We start from the raw sequence: 22,851 nt of genomic DNA on the forward strand, positions 1-22,851 counted from the left end.
TATCTAATCTAATCTAACCTAAAACTGGTTTGAAACATGTTGCTGCCATCAAATTCAGAATATGCATATATTTACAAAACTCAATGATACTGATTAGGTAAATTTTTTTAAATATACATACCGTGCCTATAAAAAGTATTCTCCCCTTTTATTGCTTTTATAAATGGAATCATGGTTAATGTGAAAGTGAAAACAGATTTCTACAAAGTAATGTCAGTACTAGGGGTGTCAAATTATCGCGTTAATTGCGATTAATTAATTACAGTCATATTTAGCGCGTTATGTTTTTTAATCGTGTTAATCTTATTTTTAATCTCTAACTTTGTTGCCTTTTTATAAAATCCGTTTTTATGCGTTGGGCTTCTTGTGCTTGAGTTGTTGGATGGTTTAGCATAAGCTGATAGGCTCCCATTGGAGTTGACGTGAAAATGGAGGAGCATGTGAGAGTTGTCGGTCCAATGAATGGGAAATTTACATTTCACAAACGCCCCGAAGGCACAGTTGTAGGGCCCTATGATTTCCGCGATCACGGAATCGCGGAATTGGCCTATTAATACGGAATCTAACTTTCAACGCGGAATATCGCGGAATTTGACATAATTTCACTGAAATGCTGTTTTCGTGTGGAAGAGGAACGTATGTGTGGGGAAAACTGGCCGGAGGGAAGCAAATTTGTGTGGCACAACAAGCCCCCTCCACAGACTGAGCCCCTCCCCTTCAAAACAATGTAAGCATGGCGAAGCGGCCGCCCACGGCTCTGTCTAGCTAGCGGACACAACTAAACAGCTAGTAGCTGCTGTCAGCTTGTTGTGTGTAACGGCAAGCTACGAACGGTCGCTACTTTCAAATTAAAAGCCCCCCGCTAAGAACCCAGTTCTAAAATCCAATGGGGTGCAATGTAAAGCTCTTATTTTGAAGACAAATTCGTTGTCACTGTTCACTGCCCAACTTCGTGCTTCACATCACATCACACGTTTACGCCAAGTGGCTGCTTTTGGAAAAGGAGGAATATTACGCCTCCCTTTTAGAAAGACAAGGCGGCAGGTTGCCGCCCTTACCTTGGAGCAAATGTGCTGCCTTTTCTATCTAAAAAGGGCTTCTGATAGGTGGGAACTTGGATAGTAGCTCACATGGACTAACTAGTCCTACAGCTTAAATAACTTGTTTAAGTTACTTTTGAAGAAGTTTAAAATGTTTGGTGGTTGTTTTATGACAAGTCAACAAAAGTTTCATTACTTGCTGCTTGTTTTTGATGGACTTTAATATACTGTACTGTACAGTATTGAGGAAATGTGTTGTTTGTCACCTCAATAAATTTAAGTTAATTTCTATTTATTTTGGTTGTAAAATAAGAGTAAAAGGTAAAAAAAAATGGGATTCCCAAAAATTAAAATGGGAAAAACAGAATTCCCAAAAATTAAAACGGAAAAAACAGAATTTGGGAAAAAATAAAACGGATTTTATAGGGCCCTACAGTTGGTAAATGTAGAGTGATAAGCCTTCTTGGTAAGAAGGAGTTTGCTTACCACCGAAGCAGCTCAAGTTTAGCCTACCACATCAACGCAAAGCACCCAGTCGCGAGTGCAGCCACAGCTAACGTTAGCAGCGAAAACGTTAACAATTTAGCGAGTCATAGCAAAGCTCTTCCCCGCATATGAGCAAGTCTGCGACCGACAGGCTGACGAATGTTCTTGGCAAGTGGATAACGATGAACTGCAGGCCGATAAACATAGTGGAAGACGAGGGGTTAACAGATACACAATAATGTAATGAATTTAAATGGAAATACCTCAACTTGAGGGCTTTTCTCAGCAATTTTTAGATGAGATTAATAAAGAGATTAATTAGATCAATTAATTACAGATCCTAATTAATTAATCTCTCAATTTTTTTAATCTCTTGACACCACTAGTCAGTACATCAGTATCCCTGGCTACAATTACACCATGAAGACAAAAGAACACTCCAAGCAACCCTGTGAAAAGGTTATTGAAAAGTATAAATCAGGAGATGGATGCAAAAACATTTCCAAGGCACTGAACATCCCCCGGTGTTCAGTTAAATCCATCATTAAGAAATGGAAGGAATATGGCTCATGTGTAAATCTTTCTAGAGCAGGCGGTCCTCACAAACCGAGTGTCCGTGCAAGAAGGAGACTAGTGAGGAAGAAGAATAGAGTAAAATTGCAGTGTCCGGATGTGCAGGCCTGATTGAGATCTATCCACACAGACTCAGTGCTGTGATGGAGGCCAAAGTTGCATCTACTAAAAACTGACTTGAAGGGGGTGAATACTTATGCAATCACTTATTTTACATAACATATTTTTAATTCATTGACATTGCTTCTACTAAATCTGTTTTCACTTTGACATCGAAGAGTTTTTTTTGTAAATTTTTCTATTATATTGACCATGATTCCATTTATAAAAGCAATAAAAGACGAAAAAATCCAAGAGGGTGAATACCTTTTAGAGGCACTGTCTATACTAAATACATAATACAAAAAAGATCATGAAATAAATATAGATGAATACACATTAAATATAGGATTAGAAAATGATCACAATATGTTTCATTATGTTGAACACAGCGTCACAACTTTTTTGGAAGGGAGGTTGTATTGTTGAAAAAGCATTCAACTGAAGACTTTACTCTGAACGTTTGTTTTTAAATTCTGTGACATTCACTTACTGACCCAGGTAGTTTGTAAGTTTGCTGTTTTGTTTTGCTGTATTGAATGCAATTCTGACTTGTGTTGGTACTTGTGATATTTCATAGCCACTGGGAGTGGGGACAGCCAGACCATGGTCATTAGAACATGAGGAGAACATTGTTCTTACACTTTGAGGATGTTGGAAACCAGGCGTCCAAAAGCTGCCCCACAGAGCAGAGAGGGGACAAAGAGACCGCTGGGTACAGACACACCATATGTCCAACAGGCTAACAGGAAGTACAGCAGGAAGAACACTGACAGAGTCACAGGGCTGAAGGTACCTGATGGAAGAACAGGAAGCAGGTGTTCATTATGACCAGTCCATGAATTATATACCTGAAACTAACTGATAAGCCAGGTGAATTAGTCTTCTTTATATCAATTCAATAGTCTCTAGAGGTGGGTGTTATACCTGTTTCAGCAACGCCACCAGTGTCACATTCTGCTACAACATGGATTTTCCAATACCCTTATTACTGTGATAATTGTGCCTTATTGTGGTTGTGATAACATGCAGATAGAGGGCCAGGCACATACTCATAGAAGTGGAGTTACATCCAATACCTACTATTTTCACAAACACAAATGTTTTCAACTACACCTAGCATCTGAGGAAGTGAAGACCCAGTACATTCAATTTATTTGTGATGGACATGTTCCCACAACAAATGGAAAACTTGTTTGTGCGTTAAGTTCACCATTTTCCTTTATACTGTTGTCTCAACGAAGGTTAGTACAAAGCAGAATGTGCTTCAAAACTGAAGCTCAACGCTGGAGTCAACTTGGATGATGATGATGATGAACTTAGGTGTATATTATTTATTAAATCCATTCCATTTGTATACCAGCTATTAATAAAACAGAAACTTTTAAACATTGTAAGATGTGTTATTACTGGCGAACATACTGGATGTGTGCCACTGGGGAACCTGTTGGTGCAGCTAACACACAATATTGAAACTTTGGAACTGGTTTCAGAGCAGATGTTAAAAGGGTTTTTAACCTCTGCTCAGTAAACAGCCACACTTTTATTGGCAGAACTGTGCTTTGGCTATACCACTACATGAAGTGTTATTCAAAGAGTGTGTGAATAGAAAGCATTTGAAGTTTGCAAGATAGAATCTAATACGTGTTTGACTTAATGGCAATTATATTTATGATCCAGGCAAAAAACGTTGGGGTTCCAACAATGCTGGGGCTTGGACCCCTGACTACACCATCGACAAAATAAGAAAAAAACATAACTAAAAATTAAACTATGTGTTTAAGTACCTGGAAATTCAAGGGGAAATGATATATCAAAACGATATGATTTAACCAACGTACAGCTGCTAAGAATGTGTGTGTGTGTGCTCATCTCACCATCCTGGTGGAAGAGCTGATGGATAGCAGCCTCCTGCGGGTTAAAGAACAATGTGGCCATATCATTGTAGGTCTTGTTCGTGCAGAAGAACTGGCGGATGGTCGAGTTGATGTCCTCACTGCTGGACAGCTGAAAAAGACCCTCCAAACTTAATATAAGATAATTGCATACATGATGATGAAGGTAGAGAGAGTGGTCAGAGGACTGTGTAGTGTGTTGTGCGGCTTCAGCTAACAGGGTTTCTGCAAGGTTCAACCAATTAAATTCAAGACTTTTTAAGACCTAACCACGACATAAAGAAACATTTTAGAACTGGACTAAATAGACACTGAATAGACACTTTATTGTCATTGTATAAAAAAGAACACAACAAAACTGTTTGTAGCCATTCTATTCATCAGCTTCTAAAATCTTGCCAGCAGCATTCTAAAAATCTCAGTATTGTAAAATCTTTTAAAGTAAAAATATATCCACTATTGAAATAAAAGTATATATTCATAGAAGTAACTTCTAGCCAGTAGACAGTTGTTGTGCAATGAATGAATAAATAAATAAGTAAATGGTTAGTGCAGTGAATGAATGAATAAATAAATACCTAATAGACAGAATAAATAAATACCTAATAAACAGATACCTAATAAACAGTTATAGTGCAGTGAATGAGTGAAAAAAAAAAAATAGTTGTTGTACAGAGAATGAATAGGTTATTGCATAAGAGGTGTTAAACATTTAGCAGCAGTGAGGTCCATATTGCTCATATATCCTTGTATGTCTGGTAGAGGTGGTTATGGTAACAAGAGTTTGTCCACAGCTTTGGGGAAGAAGCTGTTTCTGGGTCTGTTAGTCCGTGCGCGTATTGTTCTGAGTCTGCCTGAAGGGAGGGTGGTGAACAAAAGCAGAGCGACTGCTGCAACACTACGCTTCCACTGTAATCAATGAAACTGGCTCCACCAGGTGTGAGAGCAGTGCGTAAGTGGTTGGTATGTGATACGCAAACTTGCTCTACAAATGTAATTTGTATTCATATTTTTTTACGAGAGGTGTGTGGCCCTTTCAAAGAATTTTTTTTTTTTTCTGAAAGGTGCAATTTGTAAGAATTTGAGTTGAAACTGTACAAAAATTACTAAGTACTAACTAAAATGATCAACAGAATGTTAAGAAATGACAGTTTGGCGGTTGTGACATCTATGTATTGTGTTGCAGACATATCTTCTGAAGTTAGCATGCTACCCAGTTAGCCCTGGCCCATCCTGGTCCTAAGCTCCTGTGTTACCCGCAGATTCCACTGGATACGGTACGGCTGCGTTACGGCTCCGCCACGGCGGCGGAGCGGATCCGTAGCACTTTAGTCTATGTGTTAACTTCCACCAGGTCCGCTGCGCTGCGTGTCTGCTGCGTGCCAGCTCCGGCAGTCCGCAGCCCTGCGGATCAGATACGCAGGACTTCTATTCTGGCGGACGCCGCAACACAACGCAGCAATTCAGCCGAATTTAGCACAGAGCAGACAGGAAGTCAGACACGAAACAACAACAAGAAATCCGGTTGATTTTCACAATAAAACACTCCGTGTTGATAGAAACACAAAAACCTCAAAAAAGAGAGAAATACAAGCTCTTCTTCTAATCCGTCGGTCGGGAACACTTCGTGTTGTTGTGTTTATAGCACATACATATAACTGCGTTCGTGTGTGATAATGTAATTATCGCGGGAATTCCTCGGTTTCGTTTCTCCAGCTGATCGGCGGAGCTGCGCCGTAGCGGACTCAAAACGCAACTGGTGGGGGTTGCCGGACGAGGACGACGGAGCACAATCGTACCGGAGCCGTAACGCAGCCGTACCGTAGCAGTACCGTATCCAGTGGAATCTGCGGGTTAGTGGTGTAAACAGCAACACTTCCACTCCAGACCACTACATGCACAACTTAATGGGCTAACTAGCAGCTGTACTCAGTTTGCGGTTACTCTTGTGATATGCTGCCTCCTGATTGTTTTCAAGTCTAACTTTGACAGTTGACCAATTCTTAAATTCTTTAAACTACCTGCATACAGGAGATGACTCTCACTGTCTTTCACTTTGGGGTCTTGATCATCCTGTCTGCATTTAACTAACAGCTGGTGGTGGCTTAGTGACTTAATCTAGCCTGTCCATGTTAACTTACCCCTGTTACACAAACTCAGTGAAAGGTTGAAGTTTCACAGCGCTGTGCTGGGTCCAAAAATTGAGGACACAGCGCCAAAAATGAAAGCTCACCTTCTTGTTGTACCTGTGACTTACAAAAACCCTATGCAGCTGTAGCCAGTAAAAGAATATATATTTCACTGCACATCAGCTTTGCAAATGGTCTGCATAAGTTGCATGTTCAGCGTAGGCAGAGCGTTGGCCTCTGCTTTTCAGAATTCTTTCTCATAAACACTGCACTGAACTTAGAATGATGGTTTGGTTGACCGTGCGTAAGTATTCTAATGAAGAAAAGAACTGATATTTACCGTGGTGTTATGGGTGGTAGGGGAGGACAGGTCACGACATTCACCCAACAAGATTGAAGCTGCAAATATCACCATTGTTGTCACCATAGAAACCAGCAGACTCTCTAAGACTCTAAGAAAAGTGCATTGATCAGATCAACTTCTGTAATCAAATGCTTGAAAGAAAATTAGTCACATTTTCAAATATTTTGAGTTCAAAACAACCACACCATGACAGTTACATTGACACTTGATTGACTGACAGTCTGATGACTTGTTCCCTATGTGGGAGGTGAAGTAGCTAGCTAACCTGATAAACTTGGCCTTGGGGTGAATGTGTCTGATGCGATACTTGGCCAGCTTCCTGTTCATGCAGTTGAAGAGTGCCCCCAGCAGGCCACCCACCACCCCCATCAGGACAAAAAAGGCCAGGTCCACTGCTGTCCACAGGTGGCAGCTCTTATCTCCATCCGAACACTGAGGACCAAGGAGTTAAACTGATATATTGCTGTGCTGATTTGTTGTATTAGGCTGACAATGAATGATATGAATACATTATATGTATAAAACACTTTTCAAAACCCATGAAATAAAAGATCCTACACAACAACAGAAAACTACAGATAGCAAAGGACACTGAATACAACAGTAAAAGCAGTTCTAAAAAGTTTGGAGCATGTTGACACATCAGAGTTTAGGGACAGGTTCAAAGGGAGGATGCAGCTATGGAGTCCATTAACCTAGGTCCAGTTTTTGGTCTTGGATGATGGAAACAGGTTGTCATCTAAAGGAAAGGAGACTACAAGAAGGACCAAATGTTTGCCCTATGACAGAGTAAAAATAACTCCCATCCCGATCCCACAAGAATGATTCCCGTCCTCTCCTGTTCTGGTCTTATGCTTTTTTGGGGGGAGGCAATACAATGATTTTGATTTGATGTCTTCGCCAGGATTTTCAGATTACTTTTAGAGTGAGATGGAAAAAGTACTAGAATATTATACTGAAGTAATAGCACTGTTATGCCACTTTTCCAACAAAATAAGCAGGTCTACACAGGTTTTTAAATGCAGATACACCCCCTAAAAAACGGCCAGTTTTTGTAGTGGCCAAACCTTTTAATAACATCGTCACGTGATGCACTGCAGCCCAAAAAGACTTTTTCCCATAAGCTAACATGGTGGATAAATTCTTTCGAGCACCACAACCCCCGCGAAATGACTCGCTTCACTATCATAATTTGAGCCATTTGGTCCAATGACATTTGGGAAGTCTAGAAGCGCCGCATGATTAAATTATTTTATCGCCATTCAATTTAGCCGGGTACTAAACCGGAAGTTAGCCGACTCAGTCAGTGATACAGGTAAGAGATGAACTGTGCCTTGGCTGGATAGCAAATGAGACTAGGTAGCAGCAGCAGGGGGCGGAGCCGAAGAGCTGTGATCAAATGGGACAGTTTCCCAGCAGCTTTCAGTCTGTACACAAAGTCACAGAAACACTCACATTATGATAGATCTGATCTGATTCTGATTGATTTAAATGTTATGAGACACATGGATCAATCTGTACACAGTCCTCAGTTGACACCACAGCCTATTAAACTCTACACGGACCATCTGTGATTTCTGTTCATGGATCAGCCTCCCTTTTTACATAAATTCTCCCGTAAATCAGCTTCATATTAGTTTGCTACCGTTTATAAATCATCTGAGCAGACCCGTCCCTCTCGAACTACATTAATAAATGGAATGCATTAAAAGTCAACATTTTTTTCAATTCATTATTGATCCGTCACATATTTATACTGTTGGGGCTTCTCATCTGAATCCACACATCCCACTAACCACAAGTTTTCGTGTCGTTAAATATTTTATAGGCCGATTTAAATTTGTCAAATGTTAATTAATTAGTTTATTTATATTTTTTTTAATAAACAATTATTTATTTGATGTTTCTAATATGAATGTGGGCTATTTAATCTCAGCATGTCTTCTCCAGAAACTGCAGCCACCTCAATCCCGTCAGATTACCACATGTGCAAGGCGCCAGGGCATGTTCAGATCAAGTCAGACACAGATCTAACCAGCACTGTGTGTCGATTGCTGCTGATCGATTCTGCACAGGACTGGCTCATCTCGAACATCTTTGAATAGACTGTGTCCCAAATTCCTTCCTTATTTACGAGCCAAGCTGACGTGACAAAACTCCGTGTCTATTTCAGAGTCAATTGACCCAGGTGCAAATGCAGAGTTTACACATTCCCACTGCACACAAAAGCCTGATCTCAGTTGGTTAAAAGTAGGATTTTTGATCAGTGGAAACCTTTAAAGCTGCTTCAAGGAATTTTCATTTTTTGTTGATTCTGGCGGCCCCTGTGGACAAAAGCGGTATGAGCACCATTACCTCCTATAGTAAATACTATGTATACTTTTCTGACAAGCCGGTGCATTTATTTTGAATGCAATTGAAAAAACACACCATTGGTACTTTGTAAACACAGCTGTTTGAAGGATGTATAGTGGTGAGGCAATGTATCGACTGCGGCTACACCTTCAATTGTTGATGCCGATAAACTGTCTATCTGCCCATGAGATATTTCTTCAGCCAAGAAAAGGCACTATCAATGACGTTGGGGGGTGTAAGGTGAGAATGGTATGGCTAATGGCTTCCAAAGCAGTACTGAGGTTGAGGTGGATGAAAATGTTAAGATGACCAGTCTCAGAAGAGGAGGAAGTCGTTGGTGACTTTAAGGATGGCTGCTTTGTTACTGTGTCGTGTGTTAAATCCAGATTGAAACAGTTCAAACAGATGGTAGGAGATGAGGTGGGCTTTTCATTTCAGAGGTGTTGACATGTTCGAGTTGTTTTGCCTGGATGGGGAGGTGATAGTCTTTGTACTCAATAAATAAATGCGAATATTACAATAACTTTCAGAATTAATATAACAACACATGAATATAAAACATAAACTTAACACATATTCTGATCAAATGAAGAGACAACATGAGTGATAAGACTTGTACCTTGAACTCTCCAAAGTTGAGCAGACCAGGCAGCTGGAAGGAGCCCCACTTGTTGAAGTTGAGCCCCGAACGGAAGAAGTTGAGGGTGAACGTGGCTGACATGGAACAGAAGAGCTGAAATCAAATGAAACAGAAGAGCTGAAGAAGGGAAACAGCTGATCATACTGGATGGATAGGTTTCTCACTGACACACTGAGGCAGTTGCTTCATATTTCACCACAGGTTGATGAAGGTTCTCAGTCATCCGTGTCATGGTAATTCTAAGTTGTAATTCTAAGTCGTTGGGGCCACTTGTGGGTCGTTGACCCAGCTGCCCACATGTGGCACCAACGACCCTGAAACTCAGAGCTCACAGTGTCTTTAATAACTCTGTAAGGACACTCCCAAACAGAGTTTAAAAGCCTGAAACTCCCCTACAGTTAGTTAGAATTGAAGAAGCCTCTTGGATGAGAGGTGAAACAACTTCAAGAAACTGAAACACGTCCAAATGCCTAAGATACAACACTTAGAAGTATTTCACCACAGGTTTGTTTTCTTCACATGTACTCTCAAAAATGTGAGAACTGGAGCAGTTAAGATTAGTGGGTGTTTCTGCTCGGACTCGGTGCAGCAGTTGGTTGGCGCATCTGACACTGTCTCAAGTTCAGGGAGCCATAAGTGTAAGTCAGTTTGGTTCTGTAGTTCCATGTCTGCAACTGGCACAAATGTTCCTATGTTTTGATGCATAAATCATGTATGTGGAGTGAAGACTGTGTGAATAAAATTTGAAGAACCTTTTAAAGAAGATTTTAAAGCCTGATCATGGTGCTTGAAAAAATTTTAGAAGAAGAAGAAAAGTGATGGGAACAATAAGGATACATCGGAACCGTGAATGGTTGAACAGACTTTTGTGCCAATCCATCTCGTATATGTTGAGGTATCTACTGCATTATTGAAAACATCGCCTGGCTCTAGATAAAAAAATAAATTTAAAAAACTACAACAGTCATTAGGAATCATCTTCTGAATACCAAGTTTCATGACTGTCCATTGAACAGTTGTTGAAATATTTCAGTCTGGACCAACCTTACGGCAGCTTTGCTTTAAAAGTGGGATGATCACCAAAGTCATTAGGATTCATTATCTGGTTTACATGAATGTCTGTATGAAAATGCATGCATCGATCTAATGGCCAGCAAAAAGAAAAGAAATCTCTCAACCCTCTTGGTGTTCATTGGCTAGGTCACGTACCACTTTCCATGTGAGGGCCTGGTTCCAGAAAGAGGAGCCCTCCTCCAGACTGAAAAGCATTCCACCTATAGGAGCACCAAAGGCAGCAGCTACTCCAGCAGCAGCACCCGCTGACACAAAGTCTCGCTTGTCCCTGAATAACAGTTCAGACAACAGGGCAACATTTACACCATATTTTTACTTACAGGGAAGAAGTGAACAGTGTGCAGTGTTTTATAAATAAGAGTATGAACCAGATCCATACCTGTCACTGCGGAAGTAGGGGAAGTCAAATTTGATCCTCTTGAAAGTGATACTCTCAAACTGATAGGGAGAGAAAGCATCTGATGAGCACACTTAAGCCATTGTAAGATTCGAAAGTATGTGACATGTATCAGTGGCCCATTTCACTGTCAATCTTTGCTTTTTGCTTTTTTTGTTTTACAACTGAATCAAACTGTATCCACTAAAATCATAATCAATTCTGTCAAGTCAAATCAAATAACGTCAGCTTCGTTAATCTGAGCCTAGTCAAGTCAACCAGTGTCAAACATTTTAACAAAATTAGGTCATGTCAATCTGGATCAAGTCATTATGAGTCAAGTTAGGTCAAGTCTAGAGATGCACATTGGCAACTATTCTGATAATCAGTTTTGAGTAAAGAGTCAAAATTCTCTAACTACAGCTTCCTAAATGTGAATATTATCAGGTTTCTGGTCCCCTATAAGAGTAAATTTCATCATTTTTCAACAGTTTCATACATTTTTTAGATCAAATAACTAATCTAGAAAAGAATCAACAAATAAAATGTGAATGAAAACAATTGTTGCAGCCCTAGTCAGGCCAAGTCACTCTGACTTGTGCCGAGTCGAGCTTAGAAAGGCTGAATCAAATCATTTTAGATCAAGTCTATTGATAAACAATTGAAACCTGTAAAAACGGAAAACTTCAAACTGAAGTCAAAATCGAGTCAAGTTATCAAAACATATTTCATAAAGCCAAGAGCCAAAATATTTATTATTCTAAGAACAGGTTGTACAATAACACAGTACAATTGTAGCCTTGTTAACAGCTGTTGTGCAGGACTATTTGATTTATTGAAGACATTTGATTATATTGTCTGTTCTATAGTAAACTGATAAGCAGCAGACTGGTTTCATGTTTCATTTCTTTGCAGATGACACAGGCAGATTGCTCAATCTCTTACTCAGCTGCAGTCAGCCATTGACAGATTTCAGTCTCAGTCGTGTGAACACTGTGATCATCGGCCTTAAACATTTGTGAGGGGTCAAGCCAATGTGCAGACCAGTGGGCAATAAGTTATGGAAAGAACTATAGTTTGATTTCATGAGAAATCAAATTACTTCATTCATTGGAATCATCCACTGGTGCAGGATGAGTCCTTGCTGAAGATTTGCCGTTTACAAAGAAGTAGCAGTTCAAGTTCAAGTGCCCATGTCATGGGATCTCTAACTGCTGACAGAACAAAGTGCTGTTGTCAGTTTAATGTATGCTTCTTTCAATGTACAGAACACTTGACATTTATCAATAAACATCATGGGTTTCTCGATCTTAGTTTTGCATCTCTATGGCACTAATTAATGAGTGTTCATAAGTTCTGAAGTTTTCCCCCTTGGGAATAAAGTGAATCTCCTTAAAGCAGTTCATTTCTTTTTTGTAAAGATAGCTTCCAAATTTTATTAGAAACCAATCTGAGGCTCCACCATTTTAAAACATAATTCCCTGTTCATGTATTTCTGTGCTGATGAGACGAAATTGAGGGGTAGTAAGTCAAAAAGAGAATTTCATACTCAAAAGACAAACTTTAGAGGACGACAAAGTTACGTCAAGGATGTGTACCTGAGGAAGGCCAGCTCCCACAATGGCTCCACTGTGTATCATCGGTCCTTCTTTCCCCACAAACAGACCTGAGTGGACACACACAGAGCCAGAGGCACTGTCACCCACCTGCTCATTGCTGACTCACCAAGTGCTGACATGACATGAATGAAGGTTCTGTTTGATGAATGAAGAGCTGACAATTTGCTCTTGTGTTAGCTGAAAGTGACAGCTGGCATGATGACTCATCTGTACAGTAATATGTCATTTCCTAATGTGTGCCTGAGTTTCTTCCTGAATTTAAACGACTTTTGTACTTGAAATTGCATGCAAAACGCTCAAAAAACACCCTCAACAAATAAAAGCACTTTCACAGTAGCCAAAATTTAAGTGAATGGCATCTAATCTACGAAAATACAAATACAAAGGCTCGACCAACACAAGGCCCAACACCTCCTCGGGAAAGGGTTCAGGAGACACTGCCCAGGCCTCGGCCACACCCGCGGAGAGGATGACGACAGACATTGCATCAGCCATATCCTGTTGATATCCTCTCCTCCTTAAGAGAAGACATATACTCTGTAATAAGAGAAGAGCTGAAGAATGCCCAGGCAGACGATTTTGAGTCACTAAGGAGGGAAATAACGGCAGTGAAAAATGAAACTACTAACAATACAACAGTGGTATGCGCGGAAATCGACCACGTGAGAGCTAATGTAAAAGCTGTTGAGGAGGGACTGTCAATGTGGTCGGACAAGATGGTGTCACCACAAAAAATAGTGACAGACCTCAAGAAACAAGTGGAAGATTTAAAAGAAAAGTGTGAAGACTTGGAGGGGAGAATGAGGTGAGGCAATATTCAGATCACTCAAATGTTATATGGTAATGCCTAAACATGATAGTGGTTATGCTGCTGTTTCTAATTGTGAACATTTTCTTTCCTTTTCTGCTGTATTCTCTTTTTCTATTTTTCTAATTATCTATTTTCATTTTGTATTTTTTACTTTTTGCATCATCCTCCCCAACATGCTGTGGAAACACTTACCATTCCACATTTACTCACCTGCACAAGGGGAACCTTCACAATATTAGGCAGGTGGTCATAATGTTATGCCTGATTGGTGTGTGTGTGTGTATATATATATATATATATATATATATATATATATATATATATATATATATATATTATTATATATATATATATATATATATATATATATATATATATATATATATATAGTGGTTAAATTGGCTTTTGTAAGGAGGGGGAGCCCTTCTTCACTCAGCGGTCATTATCTCTCAAAATATTTTTTTTTCCCTTGCACCATCGGCTTAATTCATATTTCAGCAACTTATGACCTACTTGATTATATCTCACATTCGCATATTGGTAACTTATTAAGTTTATTTAAGTTTAAGTTTAGCTAAGCAAACAACTACAGTATGAGTCTACTGGCAAATATGGTAGTCTCACTGGCTCAAATACTTGAATGAATAAATCAAACATGGGCTCTGGTATTACAAAGAATTATGCTACACTAGGACACTGGCAGTGAACATATCTGATGTGATGCATAACTAGCCAAGCATCTTAAACCAGTTTACAAAAGCATCCATCCACACTGCTATATACACCTTTCATCATGTGTCCTGAAGTAGGCTACCTCTCTACCTGTCCATGGGAGTAGTTAACATACATCCCAACCTACAGAAACTAATTTCACTTTGGAAAAATACTGTGGCGAGCTCTCGTTGAAACATGCAGAGAGACAGATTTTTAATTTCACAACCCAGGTAGCGCCGTCATTCGCAAATTTCAATTATTCTAAACTGTCTTATCCCTTTCATTACGTTACTCACCACAGCAAAGGATCTCTGCACTGTCCCTGCATCCTGCATCTGTCGCTGACTCACAAGTTAGAACCTAGATGTCAGGAGAGGTGGTGGAGTTTTTTTTTTTTTCTGTGAGAGACTGTGGCGGAATGACTTAATTAATGTTAATTAACTCGTTCACACGAGTCTCCCTCACAGCGTTTGCACTACGGAAGCTGCGCCAGACAAGATCAACGAGACTCACGTGAACACGCGAGCGTGCCTCCAGGCAGATATAGCATAGTGTTTTGTTTTGTTTTTTATTTTGATCCCCATTAGCTTTTGCTAAGCAGCAGCTATTCTTCCTGGGGTCACCCAAATCCCACAACAATACAATCATGTCACAATATAGTACATTATAACACACACACACGCATACACATGATATAACAATATATACACATTACAATACAACACTCCCGTACCAGTTCATATTAACACTTCAGTAAGTTCATCAATATAAACAAGCACGGGTTCACATACTAAAGACAACATAGACAATACATTTAGGCTCATCCATTAAAATCTATCAACTATAAAAATGTCATTACAGCAAAAACAGTGATACTCTTAAAAACTATTAATTGGTGAAGTGTTTTGTTAAGTAATAGTCTCTTAGTTTTATTTTAAAATTAGTCATATTCTTCTGGTGAGTGATGTAATTTGGGAGTGAGTTCCATTCTTTTATAGCTCTGTACATTACTGTCCTTTGACCATAAGATTTGAATTTTGGCAAAACAAAACAGCCTCTGGTGGCATGCCTAGTGGCATAATGATGAATTTCTGCACTAAAAATCAGTTTTTCATAACAGATAATAGGTCTCTTTGTTGTGATAACATTCCTTATAAACACCATTAATAAATAATTTAGTCTGTTTTTCACATCCATCCATAAAAGATTCTTATGCATCTTATTGACATTTGTTCTAAAACCACACGCGAGAGCTACCCGTGCTGGCTTTGTTTTGAAGTATTTGGAGTTTTCTAATATTTCCTTGTGAAGTATTGGACCAAACAATTGAACAGTAATCTAAATACGATAAAACCAAAGCTTGAATCACTTGCTTAAGAAAAGTTGGTGTTAAAAATTTTGAACATCTCCTAATCATGGACAATGCATTTCCCATTTTTATTACAACCTGTATATGTTTGTTCCAAGATAAGGTATTGTCAATAGTAACTCCTAATAGTTTTACAGCTTCCACTTGTTCCATTGACATATTTTAGATTTTAAGATCTAGCTTTGGATTACATCGTAATAGATGGTTTGATCCAATTACCATACAGGTAGATTTTGATACATTTAAAAAAAGTTTATTACTCTCAATCCACTCCACTGCAGTCTTTATCTCCTCATTCAAGTTTTTATTTAGGTTTTCAATTGTTGAGTCTGCTAAATAAATGGTGGAATCATCTGCATACATTGCAATTTGAGCAGCATTCAGTACTAATGGAAAATCATTTGTAAAAACTGAGTACAATAGCGGCCCAAGGCAACTTCCTTGGGGCACCCCGTACTTAACTTGTTTCGTTTCAGAGATGCTTCCATTAAAATATACTGTTTGCTGTCTGTCATGTAAATAACTCTTAATCCACAATAATGCAGAAGAAGAAAATTTATAGTGTTCCAATTTATCTAACAACAAATCATGATCTAATATATCAAAAGCAGCAGAAAAATCTAAAAATACTGCTCCAATTATTTTCCTCTGTTCTATTTCCTTATACCAGTCGTCTACCATTTGCGTTAAGGCAGTGGAAGTCGAGTGTTTTTCCCTATATGCATGCTGAAAATTTGAAAACAAGCTATTATTTGTAAAATAAGACTGAATCTGTTCATACACATATTTCTCCATTACTTTGCCTAAAATAGGTAATAAACTTATCGGCCTACTATTTGATTCTGACAGCTGCAACCGTTTATTTTTTGGTATTGGCCCAATTTTAGATATTTTCCAAGCTTGTGGACACTTACTTAGATTTATACTCTAATTGATAATATGTGTGACCATCAAGGCAATAAATGAAGCAATTGGCTTAAGCAATTTTCCATCAAGCTCATCAACTCCAGATGGTTTGTTCTTATAGGTCATTAACATTAATTCAATTTTTGAAACACTAACATTTTTAAATTCAAAAATACAATCTTTACCCTCCATTATCTGATCAATTAATCTTGCTCCAAAGGTGTTATTCTTATGTTGAACAGTGCTTTTTAGCTTATCAATCTTTTTTATGAAATAATTATTCAAGTGATTTGCTATTTCATCTGGTTTAGTTAAAAAATCTTCCCCAGTATCTAGATAGGATGAGGTGGACCTAGAGTTTCCCTTCAATAGATAGTTCAATTTGTTCCATAACTGTTTACAGTCATGACTTGCTTCTTGCAAAACAGTTTCAAAATACGTTTTCTTTTTCTTCTTGTTCAGATTAGAAACAAAATTCCTCAATTTACAGTATACTTGCCAATCTGACTTAGAAATTTGAAGATGTAGCTATTAATTTAGCTTGATCTATCTCTTTCATATATTCTTTGAGTTCTTCATCTAACCATGGGGTATTGACATTTCTTACTGTAAATTTCTTTATTGGAGCATGATTATCAACAATCCTCATTAAAATCTCATTGAAAACACAAAATGCCTTTTCAGGATCAATTTGTAAAAATACATCAGACCAGTCGGCATTTATGATTTCAGTAATGTATTTTTCCTGATGAAACCATTTATATGACCTTTTTCTGATTACTTTTGAACCTTGCTTAGGCACCTTAGTTTTTCTAACTATTATTGTTAAATTATGGTCACTACAACCAATACAGGTTGCAACTGTTTTACCATCACTCTTTAAACATATTCTAGTGGGTTTATTTACAACTTGGGATAATCCACAAGATGCACATAGATTCGTAAGCTTCATTTTCATCGGACAGCAATTAGATTTCCAATCAACATTCATATCACCCAAAAAATATATTTCACTCCTTTTACAACTAACTTGTTCTAGCATATCACACATTTTATCCAAATACAGCATGTTAACATTGGGGGGTCCGTAGAAACACCCTATTAAAATTGGTTTTATATGTTTTAAACAAACTTGTAGCCACAGAACTTCAATATCCGATACCATTAAATCTTGTCTTACTTTGACAGGTAAGTGACTTTGAATGTAACATGCCACACCTCCTCCATAAGCATTCCTGTCATTTCTAAAGATATTGTATCTGTGTATCATCACAGATGTATCATCAAATGTAGAATCTAAATGAGTCTCTGATACTGCTAGTATGTGTAGATTATTAGAAGATAAAATATTTTCAATTTCTGTCACTTTATTCCTAATACTACATATGTTGATATGGGCTATCCTAAGACCCTTTTTAGGCAACTTACATGACATTTAGTAGATTTAACTTCTTCAGATGTTTACCGTTAACAGATATAATTTCAGAGCAAAACAGGTCACCTTTAACAACTACATTTATACACACCACAACACACACACACACACACACACAAACATGAAAAAACACATATTTGTATTGTCACAAGATAGTAACGCTGATTAGGAAAGCTGAACTCAATTATTGTAGGACCTCCACATACAAAATTAACACCAGCACTGAATGCCACTATATTTTATTATCAATTTTAATACATTTAACTAATATTTGTCATAAAGACGAAAGAGAAACTAAAGTTTTATATAAATGAAATACATCCTGCCTCCGCTAGCACTTTTATATTCATTGAAGCCTCCTTAGATTCTTTAACAGCAATCACATTACATTTTAGAAATCATATTTGGCGAACCTTCATTAAATTAAAGTTTGGAGCCCCATAGTAGCTAGAATTTAAATCACACAGTATAGACTGTCTCAAACAAGTTAAATTGTACTGTGGGTTAATTGACTGTTTAGGCTAGAAAAATGTACTAAATGATGTTTCGAGTAAACTCTGGATGTCGCCACTTCAGGACACTTGGATTGCAGCAGACGAGCAGTATGGCGGAATATTACAATGTTGGTTGATCATACACCTGACTATAATCCTACAAAATCCCTGACTTTGTGCAAGTGCGCCTATAAGAATTGATGCTGGTTTGAAGGCAAAGGGTAGTAACACCAAATATTGATTTCATTTAGATTTTTCTTTTGTTCGCTCACTTTGCATTTTGTAAATTGATAAAATAAAAAAAATATTATTGATTATATTTTTGAAAACATTCTTAGTTTATAGCATTTTTTGATACCTGCCTAAAACTTTTGCACAGTACTGTATATTTTCTAAATCAAGTTTCCAACACTTTAACATAATCTGTGAATAATCAGATTACACATGACTTTAAGCATACACATTCATTTACATTTTGGTTTAGAAATATTATTTTCTCATTAGGCATTCTTCCCCTCTGCCCTGTGATGACGGTTTTACTCAGCGCACCCCGAGCACTGCAACGTTCTGTCATCACATGGAAAATAGGATTTGCTCTGTCATCTGTCGTCCAGCAACCCCCACCGGCTCAATTTGGGTCTGGCACGGCGCAGCACCACCTAACAGCTGGAATTGCGAGGCCGAGGAGTTCCCGCGATAATTACATAATCATGTGCGACCGTAGTTTTACGTATGTGTTATAAACACAGCAACACAAAGTCTTCCCAACCGAAGGATTAGAAGAAGTGCTTGTATTTGTCTCTTTTATGAGCCGAGACGGAGCGGAGCCGGACCGGACACGTATCTGGTGGAATCTAGGGGTTAGTGTGATTTGGGGATAAAATGTCATCTGTCAGCCACTTAAATTGAATTTCAAATCAAATACATTTCCATTGCACACAGCTCTCCATCATACTTTACCTCCGGCCACACTGAACAGGACTCCAGCGGCCTTGCAGAGAAAGGTTCGCAGCCGGACAATTCCAGGAATTTTCACTCCATTCAGGTAACTTTTGATTTCTGGGATTCCCGAACCTGCAGCTACTGGCTGGTTACAGGACGGCAAGACATAGCATATTAGCAACATCACATGATTCTACAGGTTAGTGTAGTCTCTTGTATCGCAAACACACTTTAAATTGAAAATGAAACATATCACAATCTATTGATACCAAGTGGAAATTGCACAAAAATGTAAAAGCTTTCAAACTCAGAAATACTGTAAGGTGACGTTAACATGAAACTGGTTTACCACCTGACTGCAGCCTGTGCTGGGTTCTGCCAAAGCACCATATACACCTGTCTGAGATCTTTCTTTAGATAGATCTTTAGTTAGTCACCTCAAACCTTACTCACAATTTAAAACTGCCTTCATCTCACAAACAAACAAACAAACAAACAATACAACAATACAACATATGTGTGTGAACATTTTTCCATGTATTCAATTCATTGTATAAAGTTTGGCCATGATTGGTGAAAAGATGAGTGGCTTAGAAGCGCAAATGTACGGTAATGTTTGGCCCATGGCCCCACATTAGGCAGTTTCAGTTTTGGCCATCCAAAGAAAAAAAGCTTTGGGCACCCTTCTCATAGAGAGCTGTATTTTTTTTCAGCACGCTCACAAATGTATGAAAAAAGTTTGCCTCATTGCAAACTCTGGTCAATTCAGAAGTCTGTCACTCTATGTTTTTCAAAGCTGTCAAAATCCTGTTTCTAAATTGAACAGGAAACAAGCAACCAGATGCTTACAGTCTGCTTAGACCTCCATCACTCACACGTCTGGCTACATTTTCGATAGAATGTTTTTTCCTGGAGGGACCACTTAAATATAAGCAGAAAATTGGAAGATTGTAAAACTCAAGTGTATCTGAGCCGTCTTACCTCAATGAGGACGAGCACACTGGCAATAAAGATGAAAGTCATGTTGAATGCCAGGAGCTCCAGCAGAGACAGCGGGAGACAGCCTTTATCACTGCACTTTTCCACAGCTGAAGGTATTCCGCTAAGAAGATGAACCACCAACACTTTTTACAGTTTATCGTCAGAACGTACTGTAATGAATGGAGAATGGTGGCTGCCTGGCTTTGGAACAGTCAGAATTATTTGAAGTGTTTTTTGTTAACATGCAACACAACTTGTGTTGTCCTTATATTTATAGGCACTAATTGTGGAGAACTGAGCATATGATCTTTATCTTACTCTTAAGTTAAGTCTTAATGTGAATATATAATTAAAAGAAGGTCCTTATTGAATGAGAAAAGGTTGTGACATTTTATTCCTGAACAACCAATAACTTTCATGTTGTAAAACGATATGTATTCCCAAATTATTGGAATTTGTGTTGAATTATGACTCATTCTTGTAATAATGTGAACATTTCCTCATAGAATTAATGTACTTTCATGTTTGTATTACTATGACTTCTTTTCTTAAAAATTATTACAGCATTGCAACGTCTTCACTAAATATTCTGACATTAAAGCGGCCCTGACACTCTCTGCAGACAGCTCATCACTGACTGGCATATTTAAGGATACAATCACCAACCACAGTAAATTTGATTTTGGTGAAGAGGCGTACGAAGAAATCCACAAACAGGCCCACCTGAAAAGAGACATGAAGGCTTCACTCTCTGGTCATCTGCAACATATCTATCTAGCAAAGAAAATCAACAAATCAGATATGCACCTACCAGACCCACTGTGACTCCGATAGCAAACATCATCATCCACCGTATTGCTTCATACTTTTTGGCTTTCTAATGGAAAATAAAACAAAGTTTATTAAAAGATTTGACATAAACAAAATATTTGCATTTCCTGAATAAAATGTGTGTGATTGCTGCTTTTGCTCATCACAGCAAGAAGTGCTGGTGAAGATACTACCCCAAATTGATGGTGATTAAATAATGCGTTCACATTAAATATTCATAGGCACAAATGGGTCTCTATCAGTCAAATCAGCTACATCCATGAAGCCCACTCTATAAAAAATATTACTCTGCACCTCACGGTTCATGGGTTATCAGCCAAAATGTTAAATCCTTAATTACCACCAACATGGTGGCACTATTGTTTTAATACACTGCTCAACAAAATTAAGGGAACACTTAATTCACACATCATCACAGGCTGATCCAACATTTTATCACAGCAACTCATAATGTGACACAGTAGTGTGTATGGCCCCCGGTAGCCTGTATGTACTCCAGACAACGTTTGGACATGCTCCTGATGAGTCGACGGATGGTGTCTTGGGGGATCCCCTCCCAGACCTGGATCAGGGCATCAGTGAGCTCCTGGACAGTCTGTGCTGGTACTTGGCAGTGTGGGATGCAGCGATACATAATGTCCCATAGGTACTCAATTGGATTTAGTTCAGGGGAACGAGAGGGCCAGTCAATGGCATCAATGCCTTCGTCATCCAGGAACTGTCTACACACTCTGGCCAGGCCGGGCTTTGTCCTGCACCAGGAGGAACCCAGTGCCCACTGCAGCAGCGTAAGGTCTGACAACCGCTCTGAGGATTTCATCCCGGTACCTAACAGCAGTCAGGGTACTGTTGGCTATGACATGGAGGTCTTTGCGGATGATGTTACAGGCAGCATAATGTACACCACGGCGTCTCCAGACTCTTTCACACCTGTCACATGTGCTCAGTGGGAACCTGCTCTCATCTGTAAAGAAAACATTAGGTCCTCATGTCATCCTTATAGTTTCTGTTTCTGACAGTTTGCTCAGAAACATGCACACCAGTGTCCTGCTGGAGGTCATTTTGTAGGGCTCTGGCAATGCTCCTCCTGTTCCTCCTCTCACAAAGGAGCAGATACCAGTCCTGCTGCTGGGTTGATGCCCTTCTATGGCCCTGTCCAGCTGTCCTCATGTAGAGGCCGGTCTCGTGGTATCTCCTCCATGCTCTTGAGACTGTGCTGGGAGACACAGCAAACCTTCTTGCGACCGCATGTATCATGTGCCATCCAGGAGTAGCTGGACTACCTGTGCAACCTGATTGGGCTGCAGGTACCGCCTCATGCTACCAGTAGTGACAAGGCCACTAGCAGAGCTAAAAACTAGAGAAGAATCAGTCAGGAAGGATAAGGAGAGAGCAATCGTCTGTGGCCACCACATGAAAGCCATTCCCTTTTTGGGGTTGTCTTGCTCTTGCCTCTCCATTGCACCTATTAGCACAGGTGTCAGCAACGTTGCACAACACGCTAACAACAGCAGACCCTTCTGGGGAAACAACTGCCCGTTGATTTGCATTATGGATAGGGATGGGCATTTCGAGTAATTTTCTAACTGAGTACCCGAACCTGGTCCTAATCGAGTAACCGAATAATAAAATATATGACTCATAAATGCGCTCTGTCCATCAGACAGCGCATTGCTGACACACAGCGTCGTCAGACAAAATATCAGGTGGTTAATAAG

At 39.0% G+C, this 22,851-nt stretch overlaps 1 protein-coding gene across 5 annotated transcripts in view; it reads right to left on the reverse strand.

Annotated features, from left to right (window-relative positions):
* The window catches only part of clcn6 (chloride channel 6), a 109,132-nt gene that overhangs the window by 74,519 nt on the left and 11,762 nt on the right, over window positions 1–22,851 (reverse strand). For 4 of the 5 annotated variants that reach the window (XR_014623580.1, XR_014623581.1, XR_014623582.1 and 1 more), the window contains exons 4-15: window positions 21,114–21,179; window positions 20,959–21,025; window positions 20,303–20,409; window positions 19,340–19,466; window positions 12,630–12,697; window positions 11,035–11,093; window positions 10,791–10,923; window positions 9,561–9,674; window positions 6,852–7,018; window positions 6,563–6,674; window positions 4,076–4,205; window positions 2,841–2,994 (exon numbers count right to left, since the gene is read on the reverse strand). Coding sequence is in view for 2 of the 5 variants with exons in the window: in XM_084367041.1 (XP_084223167.1) it covers window positions 2,841–2,994; window positions 4,076–4,205; window positions 6,563–6,674; window positions 6,852–7,018; window positions 9,561–9,674; window positions 10,791–10,923; window positions 11,035–11,093; window positions 12,630–12,697; window positions 19,340–19,466; window positions 20,303–20,409; window positions 20,959–21,025; window positions 21,114–21,179 (1,304 nt within the window). In the remaining 3 variants the exon portion in view is untranslated. The remainder of the gene's footprint in view (window positions 1–2,840; window positions 2,995–4,075; window positions 4,206–6,562; window positions 6,675–6,851; window positions 7,019–9,560; window positions 9,675–10,790; window positions 10,924–11,034; window positions 11,094–12,629; window positions 12,698–19,339; window positions 19,467–20,302; window positions 20,410–20,958; window positions 21,026–21,113; window positions 21,180–22,851) is intronic. The other variant, XM_084367042.1, reaches the window with a different exon arrangement.

Source organism: Pagrus pagrus, assembly GCF_965226575.1.
Source record: "Pagrus pagrus genome assembly, chromosome: 11".
Lineage (NCBI taxonomy): Eukaryota > Metazoa > Chordata > Actinopteri > Spariformes > Sparidae > Pagrus > Pagrus pagrus.